Source organism: Acinonyx jubatus, chromosome B1 (assembly GCF_027475565.1).
Source record: "Acinonyx jubatus isolate Ajub_Pintada_27869175 chromosome B1, VMU_Ajub_asm_v1.0, whole genome shotgun sequence".
NCBI classification, from domain to species: domain Eukaryota; kingdom Metazoa; phylum Chordata; class Mammalia; order Carnivora; family Felidae; genus Acinonyx; species Acinonyx jubatus.
This window is the reverse complement of record NC_069382.1, coordinates 120,214,901-120,227,737: the sequence shown is the minus strand read 5'-3', so window position 1 is coordinate 120,227,737 and position 12,837 is coordinate 120,214,901. Positions and strand designations below refer to the sequence as shown.

Genomic DNA, 12,837 nt, shown 5'->3' with positions numbered 1-12,837 from the left:
GGAAGTTCCCCTACAAGATACTATTATTAACTACAAAGAGAAAATCAGTAAGTTTACAGTGGACAAAACCATAGATATCATCTTAATCAAGTGATCAAAATTAACATCAGTAATGGAACAAATTGTCATCATGTGTTCCTCGCAGGATGCCCTGAGAAAACCACATAACTTAGGGTATATATTTGCCAAAAGTTCATAGCCTGATTCTAATCATGAGGAAACATATTCAAAACAAAACTGAGAAATATACTACAAAGTAGCTGCCATGTTCTCTTCAAAAATGTTAATGTCATTAAACCAAAGGGCTGAGGACCTGTTGCAGATTAAAGGAGACTAAAGGGATAGCACAACTGAATGCAACACAGAAATGGAACTTTTGATTTGTTATCAAGGAAATTATTGGGACAGATGATAATCGAATAAAATCTATAAATTTTACCACTGTATTAATGCTAATTTCCTGATTTTGATCACTGTATTACGCTTATGTAAGAGAATGTCTTGGCTTCTAGAAAATATGCAGCATATATTTTAAGAAACATACTGAAGTATCTAGGGAAAAAGAGGTTATCAGCTTATTCTCAAATGGTCCAGAAAAAAATTTAGAATAAAGTAAATGTTATAAAATGCTAACATTTGATAAATCTGGGTGAAGGGTATATAGAAATTCTTTGTATTGTTCCAATTTTTCTGTAACTTTGAAACTATACCAAAATTAAAAGTTAAAAAAATATTTTCTGGAGTTCACACATAGATAACTAATTATTGCCCAGGAATAAAACTACCTATTTAAGATTCTAACCTACAGTAAAACCACATGGACTTCAGGGAGTTAGAGGAGGGGTTCAGGGTTCAGTGCTATCTACTGCAATGGAGAAATATTAGCCATTTGTTTGTATGATAAAGCATACAACTAACAACAAAATGTCATCTGTTAACATCAAATAACTGCACTGAACTGTGTAAGGCAAAAACTGTTACAAACACAAAGGGAAAATGAACACATCTACAAATCTAAAACAAGATTAGCTGAGAGATTTTTGTTCTGCTTTGTTGTTAGTATAAACTACCTTGGCATACAGTAACCATTGAATAAATGTATTTTCATTTACATTATATAAACTTACAGACTATATTCATCAAGGGTTACTATGTCTCACTTATTCTCCACTGTCTATTCAACACTTAGCAATGGCTAGTATATAATAGGTACTCAATATTTGTTGAATGGCTAAATACTAAGCCTGCTCATTAATACTTGTGGGAAACTGAGTAGTAAGAAACATCTTTAATAGATCAGAATTCCAATGGGAGAAACAATTAATATGTATATTTCCTATACTTTTTTTTAACTTCGTATATTAATACCATACTTGGATAAGATGAATATAGGCTCTTTTGCTATACAAAGATAAGTATTCATGTTAATGCAGATCACATGGGTTTACTGTCACTGTGACCTTAAATAGGCAAGTAGTTTGCAATGTAATTATTGCTTTCCCCACCTCCTCCCCTCCCCCCCAAAAATCTACAGAATACCTTTCTAAAACCAGCACTATCACTTCTTACAATGTGGTAACTATTTAACTGATTAAGACTTTTGAGTGCCCACTCATTTAGTTACCTAGGAATATATTTTGTATTTATGTTAAAGTCTAATTAAAAGAACTCAAACTGGGGCGCCTGGGTGCCTTCAGTTGGTTAAGTGTCCAACTTCGGCTCAGGTCATGATCTCACGGTTCATGAGTTCAGGCCCCAAGTTGGGATCTGTGCTGACAGCTGAGAGCCTGGAGCCTGCTTCAGATTCTGTGTCTCCCTCTCTCTCTGCCCCTATCCCGCTCATGTTCTTTCTCTCTCAAAAATAAAAAACATTAAAATAAAATTTTAAAGAATCGAACAACTCAATAGGAAAAAAAAAATCCCAGTAAAAAATGGGCAGAGAACCTAAACGGACATTTTTCCAAGGAAGACATATAGATAGCCAACAGACACACGAAAAGATGTTCAACATCATTAATTATCAGGGAAATGTAAATCAAAACCAGAATGAGATGTCACCTCTCACATCAGCCAGAATGGCTAGTATCAAAAGGACAAGAAATAACAAGTATTGGTGAGGATGTAGAGAAAAGATCCCTCATGTGCTGTTGGTGGGAATATAAATTGGCACAGCCACTATGGGAAACAGTATGCAGGTTCCTCAATAAATTAAAAACAGAAGTACCATATGATCCACCTATTCCATTTCTGGGTATATTTATCCAAAGAAATAAAAAACATTAATTCAAAAAGACACATGTACCCCACTATGTTCATTGCAGCATTATTTACAATAGTCAAGATATTTCAAGATATGAAAACAACCTAAGTGTCCATCAATGCATGAATGAATCAAGATGTGGTGTATATATACACAATGGAATACTACTCAGGCATAAAAAAAAAAGTCATCTTGCCATTTGTGGCATGGATGAGCCTTAAACATATTATGCTAAGTGAAATAAGCCAGACAGAGAAAAACAAATAATGTATGATTTTGTTTATATGTAGAATGTGAAACAAATGAACAAACAAAACTCATAGGTACAGAGAACAGATTGATAGTTATCAGAAATGAAGAGGATTGGGGGGTGGGCAAAATAAGTGAAGGGAGCCAACTGTATGGTGACAGATGGTAACTAGACTGAATTCTGCTGACTGATCACTTTGTAGTGTATACAAATATCAAATTATGTCATAGACTTCAAATTGTTATATACCAACTTTACTTCAATTAAAAAAAAAAAAATGTTAAACTAGTGGCGCCTGGCTGGCTCAGCCGAAAAGACTCTTGATCTCAGGGTTGTGAAGTCAAGCCCCACACAGGGTGTAGAGATTACTTACACGAAATTAAAAAAAAAAAAAAAAGTTAAACTAACCAAGTGTAAACAAACAATGAAGGCTTTACAGATACTTTTTCATGGCTGATATGGCCAAATGGTATAAACTGCTTTATGATTTTAATAGGCTCACATTACCAGGGATATTTCCTATGGTATTTTTTCAAACTGCAGATTTTGCCTAACTAGATGAAGATCGAGACCAGCATAAAAAAAGAAACAGACTAGCACAGAAAAATCTCAGAATGGATCCCTATGGTAAAGTTGAGTACAGCTTAGTGAAACTTTTGTTTTGGGATATACAAATACACACAAACTGAGTCACAATATAAAATGTATTTCTGATTGTAGGTTGTAGTAAGAAACATTTTGGAAAATGCTGTTTCATGCTTTCTGTAGAATCTAGATCCATCTCTGCAGATTTGGGGACATTCCATTGTGGTACATGTCTTTACCAAGTTCAACTTTCACAAAAAGCATGACAATCTTATTCCAAACACGGCTGCCAAAGCATATGATCACACACATTAACTAGTTCTTGAGATAAATGTCCAGAAGTAAAACTCATTGGTATTTAAAACCTATTAAAAGATGACTTGAGAAACAGTATTCACCACAACTCCCTAACAGAACTTTCTGCAATAATAGAAATGTCCAAGCTACCCTTTTGGACAATACAGATATAGAGCATTATGCCTTAAAGTGTGGCCCATGGATCGCAATAATCGTCTGAATCACGTGGGGATTTCTTAGAAATGCAGAATCATAGGTCTGACTCCAGGTATAATGAATCAGAATGACCTGCCAATTCATGTGTACAATGCAAACAATCTAAAGGACTAGCTATCAATGGGCACATTACCACTGAGCACTAGCATCCTAGTGGAAGTTTATGGGATACTTTGGTTATAGCAATTACAGGTAGAGTAATGCTGGCTTTACAGATAAGCAATACACAGAGCAGATCTACAAACCTAAGAGCTAGTATCCCAAACAACATTCAAATATCCTGCCATTGACATTTAACCAATTTTTGCACAATTTTAATATACTCTGAATTTTCCAAAACTACATGTAAATTGAAAAAAGATAGTTTTAGTCCAGAACTGTCCTAAGCATTGTTCATTTCAGAGTAACTTAATAGCTTACATTTAGAATTGTTACATTCCCACTGATACTATGTAGAAGTTCAATTATCAGACTTCATTATGTAGTTCCATTTGGGCTAAAATATTTTTTCTAAAAATTACTTCCCTCTAATTTCCCTAATTATTCTATTATTACTTCTTTTATTCTCTGGTTAGGGTATTTATTAATTTTTCTTTAAAAGGGGATAAGCAAGTTATGTTACCCAGCAATTTCACTTCAGGATAAGAACGTACAAGGATACATTTTCTTTTACACATGGGGTGCTATGTCTGACAGATTTATGAACCACTGACTTGGGGTGCCTGGGTGGCTCAGTCAGTTAAGTGTCAGACTCTTAATTTCAACTCAGATTATGATCTCACAGTTTCATGGGTTGGAGCCCCACATCGGGTCTACACTGGCAGTGAGGAGCCTGCTTGAGATGCTCTCCCCATCTGCCCCTTTCCTGCTTGCGCTCTCAAATAAATAAAACTTAAAAAAAAAAAAAATTAAGAACCACTGACTTAATGATTTATGCACCCGATACCATCTTCCTAAATCAAGAGCCCTTAATTTGGAGATACAAGGACACTCAGGCTAATTAATCCATGGAGTGGCTTCAGGTCAACAGGACTCCCAAATACTACATACGATTTGATATGTACGTATAGCTACTCTGGGATGGTAACACATAACTTTGCTCCATCAAAAACCGTTACATTAAGAACCATTACTTTACACCCTGAGACTCTTATGTCTTGGGCTGGGTTATATAAACTTGGCTCTCAAATGTGGTTGAGGCCCCTACCCAATTACATTTATGGAACTACAATTTGCATCACTTCATCAGCTTACATTGACAAACAAATCCCATAAAATAATTACTATGGTAGGTCAGTCGCTACATGATGTACACTACAGGTATTCTTTTATGAAGACCCACGGAAGAAGGTTACTATTCATTCCTCCCACATTCACAATGAACCAGGCACTGCACTATACACTGATCACACAACTGTCTTACAACCGCCCTCTGATACAGGGATCACTTGTATCACAGATGAGAAAATGGACTTCAAGAGCTCAACAACCTTGACTAGTTTTAGGTATCTAATAGATGGCAGAACTAGAATCTGAACTCAAGCTGTCAGACTCCAAAGCATGTGTGTGCTTTTCTGGAGCAGGCAGCTGTTTTTTTCCTTTAATCATTTTATGGAGTATGTACTGGCTCCTGTCTTCCTTTGGCATAGCCTGTTAAATTACTTACAGCACAAATTGTGGCCACAAATGGGAGTTGCCCAAGCATATTAGCATCTCCGAGTTACTTGCTTCTCCCTTTTATTTGGTCACTAGATTGACTTTATGGGATGAATGCATTTTACATTGCTAACTTTACTTTTGGCTTAATTTTTTCTTCCATTTCCCTCCTTTCTTCATTCTTCTACTTCCTGTAATAAAACAAGGAACAAACAAATGCACACACGTGCTGCTTTAGATAATACAGTAAGTATATTAGTAAGATAGTCCCACAGAGTACAAGCTTTCTTAGATAATTCAAAACCACTTTGCAATCATTTTTACAATTAAAAACACCAACTATCACTTTGATAGTGACTACATAAGCTCCAGCATTTTCCAGTTGGAGAAAACTCCGGTTACTTTGCTTTCAAAAGAGCAGTAAGTCTTAATATGCAGATAAAACAGTAAGTGTTTGAAGCCATGGACAAAAAGTAGGGAGGTCAGTTGGGATGTCTTTTAGTATAAAAACCCAAAGGGACAATTAGGAGAAAACAGCAGTAGACTCAGAAATTGTGTGAGTGGAAGGTGAAAGAAAGTAACAACGCAAATCACATTTAATTGTGTTGATAATAAAGCTTTGATCAAGTGGGGATGGAGCTAGAGGTTTGCTAGAGGTGAAAAGGAAGTTGAAAGAGGGTAAGATATTTGGTTTCTGCCAGTAACATCATCACCACAAAACATTTAGGGTAAGGGTAAGGAGCAAACTTAAAAAAAAAAAAATCTTTTTCAATTAAGATTAGAAATCTCCAATTCAGTAAATATCTTAGGCTTCGCAGGCTACACAGTCTGTCACAACTAGCCAACTCCGCCATTGTAGCACAAAAACAGCCACAGACATACATCAACAAATGGATGAGGCTATGTTTTAATAAAACTTTATTTACAAAACAGAATGCAGACCAAATATAGCCTATGAGTTGTAGTTTGCTGACCCCAACATAAGAGGTCCAGTAGGCAGGGAGACACAGATCTGAAGCACAAGAGGAAGGTTATACCTAAGGACAAATACTTGAAGTCACTGTCACAAATAAAGTGACAGAATGGATAACCTAAGAAGAAATGGAACGCATTAATATTTATAGACAGAAACTTTATAAAGAGCAGCACTTTAAAAAAAGCATGAGGAGGAGGTCAATAATTAGTGGTTTCCTGAAAGAAGAAAAAGCATGTGAAATGAAAACTCGTGATTCCCTTAAAGGTCATTCTGGCTCAATTACAAATTCCTTATGCTTGAAAAAGCACAGGACACTGCAGTATTTAACCATAGTCATTATCTGAAAGGCAGTGCCAGAACACAGAAAAAGCCCCAAATGTGTATGTAATACACTTAATGCCTTGACATGAGACAACGCAGAGCAGGGTCAAGTTGGAACAATATCTTATGCCTCATGTATTTTATAGTGTATCCTGTACCAAAACAAAACACACAGGCATTTCACGGAAACCATTTACTTAAAACAGAGTCAAAGATTGAAAACAAATATAAAGGAAAAAAAAAGCCCTTAAAAACAAAACCAAATGCCAAGGGGAAAAGGTTATAAAAATATATAGATGTGTTTGGGAAATGCTCTCATTTTAAAAATTATGGAGTTAAATTCATTACACTGCTTAAAAATAAAACAGGGTCCAATATCAATGTATTTGATTCAAGCTCTTTCAACATTTACAGGTCTAAAATAGAATTACTAGCTTATTGCTTGTCTTTGGGAAAAACTACTTGTAATTATAACAATGTTGGCTCTTTAGAAGAAAGTAATGCAATTAAAAACGAATCAGAAAGATATCATGAGGACCAAAACTGAAAACTTGCAAAGAAGCACTACAGGACACAACTACAAAACTGATGATAATTCATGTATGTAGTTTCAAACAGTCTGGTGTGGAAGAGGGAAAGAAGAGTAAGTGCCACTTAGCTAAAGAACAGAAAACTGTTTTCTTTACACACAGCAAAAAAACACAGTATACAAAGATAAGACAATTTACAGTAGGGACTATAAAGGCAAAAATTACAAGGAAGGAAAGCAGGCAGGCAGTCCTCCAATAAGGCATACATTCACACAATGGATCACTAGACAAAGAATAAAAACAATGTTCTATATGTGCAATTCAAGGTAAAAATGTCCAGAATTATTAAATGAGAAAATGCTACCAAAATGATCTGTGTCCAAAGTTACACACATGTGCACACACATGTCTGGTGTGTGCACAGAAATTTAGACATTTACTAGAAATTTGAGAAAAGAGAGAAAAAAGAGTGGGTTTGAACAAGAAAGGAAATTTTCACCTTCTACCTTTCTGTAGTCAAAATACAATAAGCATGCATTGTTTGGTCAAATGTGAAAGGAAAAAACACTTTAGGTATTTTGGGGAGGTGGCTAGAGGATCTATACAACCATGCCAATGTAGACACAATCACATTTAAAATGTTTCACAATACTCAGTATGTTAAATGGTTAAAAAGTAAAATCACATAACCAAAAAAGAACCAAATTTTTCTTGGACAATCATAGATTTCAGTAATATAAAAATTAAGTCTTGCAAAAGCTGTTCTTTGCCTGCAAGGGTTTAGTCCCACCTAGTGTGATGTTCACTCATGGTTAAACCACCTCACCTTCTATGTACCTCCAGACTACTAATCCCTAGTAACAGAGACCCTAGGAGTTCTATTTCAATAACAAAAACTGTAGAACCTTATGGAGAGATCTGTTTATTTTTAAGACATGCCTGCTTTTAAAAGTTTGAAGCAGAGTCTAGTTCATTCTGTTTTCTATTGTTAGGCCCCTCACCTAGAACACAACAAATGTAACGACTCAATACATATCTTGGGTGGGGGGGGGGGGGGGTGGATAGGAAACGTAGGAACAGAACCTCTGTGCAAAACTATGAGGAATTACAAGTTCTGAATTAAAAGAAACAGGACAAGATTAAAATGTGAAAATTGGTTCCTCTCAATTAAAAAGAAAAACCTAGTACCACATGTGATTGCATGCCTGCAATTTCATTTCTTGCTTCTAGCAATGGAATAGCAACAGGAACACTGAAGTATAAACTACCCAAGGTAACTAGGAAGGCTGCCTAATGTCTACTTTGGAATTCATAGTAAGCAGGATACCACACAGTATTATTTAAAGATGCTACAGTTTAGAAATGAAATTTTGACACCAAGTCCAATAGTTGTGAGGAGATGAATAACAAACCTAGTTGTTTTAGGGAAGGATGGGCAAATGAGCTGGCCTTGGCTCCTGAGGAAAACCACCTAAGAGTAGTGTTTCTCAAATTATATGTGAAGGACCAGTTTCAACGCCTAAATTGCTGTCAAAAACATTTTTGTAAAACACGTTTTCAAAAATTACTAGAAAAATGATAAACTTTAATGCAACAGCAATATCAAATTGCTGTAGAAATTTCTATACATTCTCAATTTCTAACTGGTGCACAGAGACACTGGATTGCAATGACCCAGTGTTTTGTTTTTTAATGTCAATCTGATCTAAAATCTTGCATTTGTCTAGAATCTGACTCTTGAGTGAGAAAACTCAGTTGTTTTTTCCCCCTCCTAAATAATGAAGACACTCCGTAACAATTAGAGATAAAAAGTAGCACAGAGACTTGTCATTAACTTGTTTTAATTTTAAAATGTAAAACATCGCATTATCACACTGCCTTAGAAAATTATCCTTTTAAATGCAAACTATGGTATTTAAGAACCTTTACTCCTATCAACTTGAAAATTTTGCTTTATTTTACCTTTTATTTTAGAAGATAACAGGATATAGACACTTAAAAGTTGTATATGAAAATATCCACTTAACTGATACAACTGAACAGTATCTGTGAACTCCTGTATCTTTTTCTCCACATTCTCAAAACTCCTCCAGATGATTAATTTAGTTGATTGCTAACAGAGTGAGCCTAGGGAGACTGTCTATTTTACGTTTTCATTACCAAAGGAAATAAAATGTAAGTAAAAGGCCTGGCCTATAAAATGACTACAATCTGATGTGATTTACCACAGACTTTAAGATAGGCTCTACACTATTAAGAGTATGATGTGATTTACAGGGTCTCTGGAATGAAATCCACACTTTGCAATTTACAAGCTGTACAGTGACTTACATCCTCACTGCTTCTGTTTCATCTATAAAATAGGGATAACAGCACCTACATCAAATAATTACTGTGCAGGTTAAAGTGCATGTAAAGTGCTTAGAACACTGTCTGGCACAAAGTAAGTATTACATAAGTATTGTAATTACTTAATTCTTATACAGTATGTCTCAAATCCTTCTGTAGAATTGGATTAACAATTAAATTGGTTAAATATGTCACACCCTACAATTAATTACAATTCTTCTGTTAAAAGATTTTAATTCTCTATTATGAAAATATATTTATTTATAATATCCTGTTGGACAGGGAGAAAAAAGTTAGAAAAATCATATAGTCTAATCTTATATTTAGAAAAGACGCTAATGAAATTATGAAAAGTTGCAAGTCACTGTAATACTTATGTGGCATCTGCCAAAAGTGACTCAGTAATTTATCATCCTCCCCACCCACTGGGAAAAGACTTAAAATAAAACTGATTATGATTCTAAAATGGTAATGATAAGGATAATCAAATGCTTGTTATAAACCAGGTTTTTTAAAATTCAGAAATGTGTACATTTAATGCATTATTCCTCCTCCACTCCTGAAAGCTGATGCTTCTTCAAATGGACTGCATCTTAGAATTAAGGAACTAGAGCATTAATTTCTAATAGATATACTACTCCAATCCCACCCATTGCCAACACACCACCATCACTTATAAGCAAGCTCTTGAAGTGCTCACAACTACACATATCAACACAGACAATAAATCACTTAACCAAGCACCCAAGCTTAAGCAGCAGATATTAGCTATAGTCTAGTGAGATTATAAACACAAGAGATTCAGTGTTTCTAGAATACTGAACAAGAGGTGTCTGTGGTATTGAGAGTACTCAGATGGTAGCCTGTGGCACCCTTTAAACTGAAGTTTTAAAATTCTTCAATGAAGTCAATACTATTAATTTTATGTTTACTTTATATGAGTTTTGTCAAACTTTTGTTCTTAAATGATTAATTCATAATGACTATTTAAACACAAATTTTCCTCTCATCTAATCATTTTCATTCTATCTAGAAGTTTAGCTTATTCTTTTGTCTACAATAGCCATTTCATTTTACTGCATCTGAAATACACAACTATATACAAAATTTTTCAAATGTGCTTTCAAATGCCTACAAAGAGTAGATCACGTTTCAAATTTACATAAAACCGTACTACACCAATTTACCAATATAAATATAAGTCTTCGTACCTGTTTATTCCATTCTATTTAGACAGCAACACTAACAAAATTCTTAATGTATATGCCCCCACCACCTGTACTCTTTCCCTATGCTATCATTTTGACACTTACAAAAGAACATCTCAATTCAGCAACCAAGTTTTACAACTACCATTCCTACCAATCAAATGGTAATGCACCAAGATAACAATTCTCTTGTGTTTTAATACATTAAGAGTACATTATTTACCTATGACTGAAGGACTATGCCTTCCTTTATAAAAAAACAAAGATAGTCACATCAATTTAATTCCATATATATGATGCTACCTATTCAATTTATTAAAAATTATAATAAACATAATCAACTAGTGCTCCAAACTTATGCTGTTCACGTGGAAGACACTATAAGACACAACAGAGACTGCCTGGCAATAAGAAATACAAATTCCTTCTATAGAGATGGAGAAATAAAAGGACAAATCTAGTTGTCTAAAAGACAATTCACTGTACACATTTTATTTACAGTTTTGTACACTGTCTTAATATGAATGGGACCGCTTTTCTACTTGAGCCATTTTTTAACCAAAGCAAAACAACCTAAGTAATACAAAGTGTTAAAATACAGCATAAAGATACAAAAACATACTAATTCTAATTAGGAATGTAATTATGATGTTACATTTTTTTTTTTTATAATCCACAATTATGTTTAGGAAATCACACAAACATAGATCACTGATTTGAATGAAATGCATAAATTTGTAGCAAAGCTTTGTAGTTACAAAAAAACAAAAAAATTACCAAAGAATGCACAAAATTAATGTTTATTCCACCTTTGTGTCATATTCCTGGATCCTTCACCAATGTTACATGAGGAAAAAAACAAAAGCAAAACAAATGAAAAACTGAAATCAGAATCACTAATGTTATCAAGTAGGGAAACAAATAAATTAAAATCTAGCAGCCATCAGCAAGAGTACAGCAAAGACAATGCTGTAAAAAGAAACAAAGAAAATTGCTAGAAAACTGTATGCATCATACTCTTTCAAACCAGCAAAATATGCTCCTGCATACAATGGAACATAAACAGAATTTTTTCCTTTAAGGTATAGAAATGCAAGTTCTTTTTTGAATATTGTGGATGGGTAAAATGTGTTTATAATGGTAATTCTACTAAGCTATTACAGAGTGGGCCAGGAACACATTCATGGATTCTGGGGATGATGTGTACTGTAATTCTTTGATTGGGATAATGGACACTCTAGCCAAAAAAAAAAAAAAAAAGTGAACACAGAAGTACAAGACAAAGGCGAATGAGACTTCTCTTATATCTTAGTAACATTTAGATGGAAATCAAATTTAAATGCAGTCCACTCTGCTTTGGAAGAGGCTTTGGTTCAGCTCCCAAATCTCGATTGCTTGACGCAGTCTCCTATGAGAATACTCAGAAGGTGTCTTCTTAAACAACAAACCTATTTTTAGTGGTGGAGCCGCTCTTAGTAGCTGTGTCTGCATGGGACTGATAACCAATCACTATCTTTGGAGGAAGTCCTAACCTTTCTTTGTATACCCTCCTAGAAGAAGCAAAAGAAAAAAGGAGCTGTTCATTTTTATTCACACACACCAAATTCAGATTATTCTTTATATATAAAAAATATCTAGAGAGTGAAACAGGACATTGCATGTACTTTTCCTTTCAACAAAATATACTCTTCATTTCCACAACAATCTTGGCTAATCACTTAAACAATATTTGAGATTCTACTGTGTTATCAGGATGTTATCAGGCATTGTAATTATTAATAAATCAATAATAAGCAAAGTATGGACAGTTCCTGGGTGTTTATAGTATTTGATTATTTATAAACAAATAATCCCACATACATAGGGTAGAGCTATATCACATGCATAATTTATATAAAATTAATGCCTACATAGGTCTACTTTAATTCTCTCTAAAATGCTACAATTATATTTTTCATATAACACATAATAAATATTTATGATACTGCAAATTACATTTATCATACTTATTACTTTATGGCATTGAGGGTAATTTACATACATGATTTCTGCCTTATATACTAACTCTGCAACCTACTTTCCAAATAACATGTGACTCTATTTTAAGAATAAACTATGATGAGTGCCAAAAGTGAGTAAGTATAGGGGTTGTGATACTAACAAAGATGATCTAATCTTATCTTTGAAAT

The 12,837-nt window shown here is 34.2% G+C and overlaps 1 protein-coding gene across 2 annotated transcripts in view; it reads right to left on the bottom strand.

The window, feature by feature from the left end:
• Positions 1–8,915: 8,915 nt before the first annotated feature.
• EIF4E (eukaryotic translation initiation factor 4E) overlaps positions 8,916–12,837 on the bottom strand; it is a 44,094-nt gene continuing 40,172 nt past the window's right edge. Inside the window, exon 7 of one of the 2 annotated variants that reach the window (XM_027061231.2) lies at positions 8,916–12,198. In XM_027061231.2, the coding sequence (XP_026917032.1) occupies positions 12,084–12,198 (115 nt within the window). In that variant the 3' untranslated portion in view covers positions 8,916–12,083. The remainder of the gene's footprint in view (positions 12,199–12,837) is intronic. The other variant, XM_027061236.2, reaches the window with a different exon arrangement.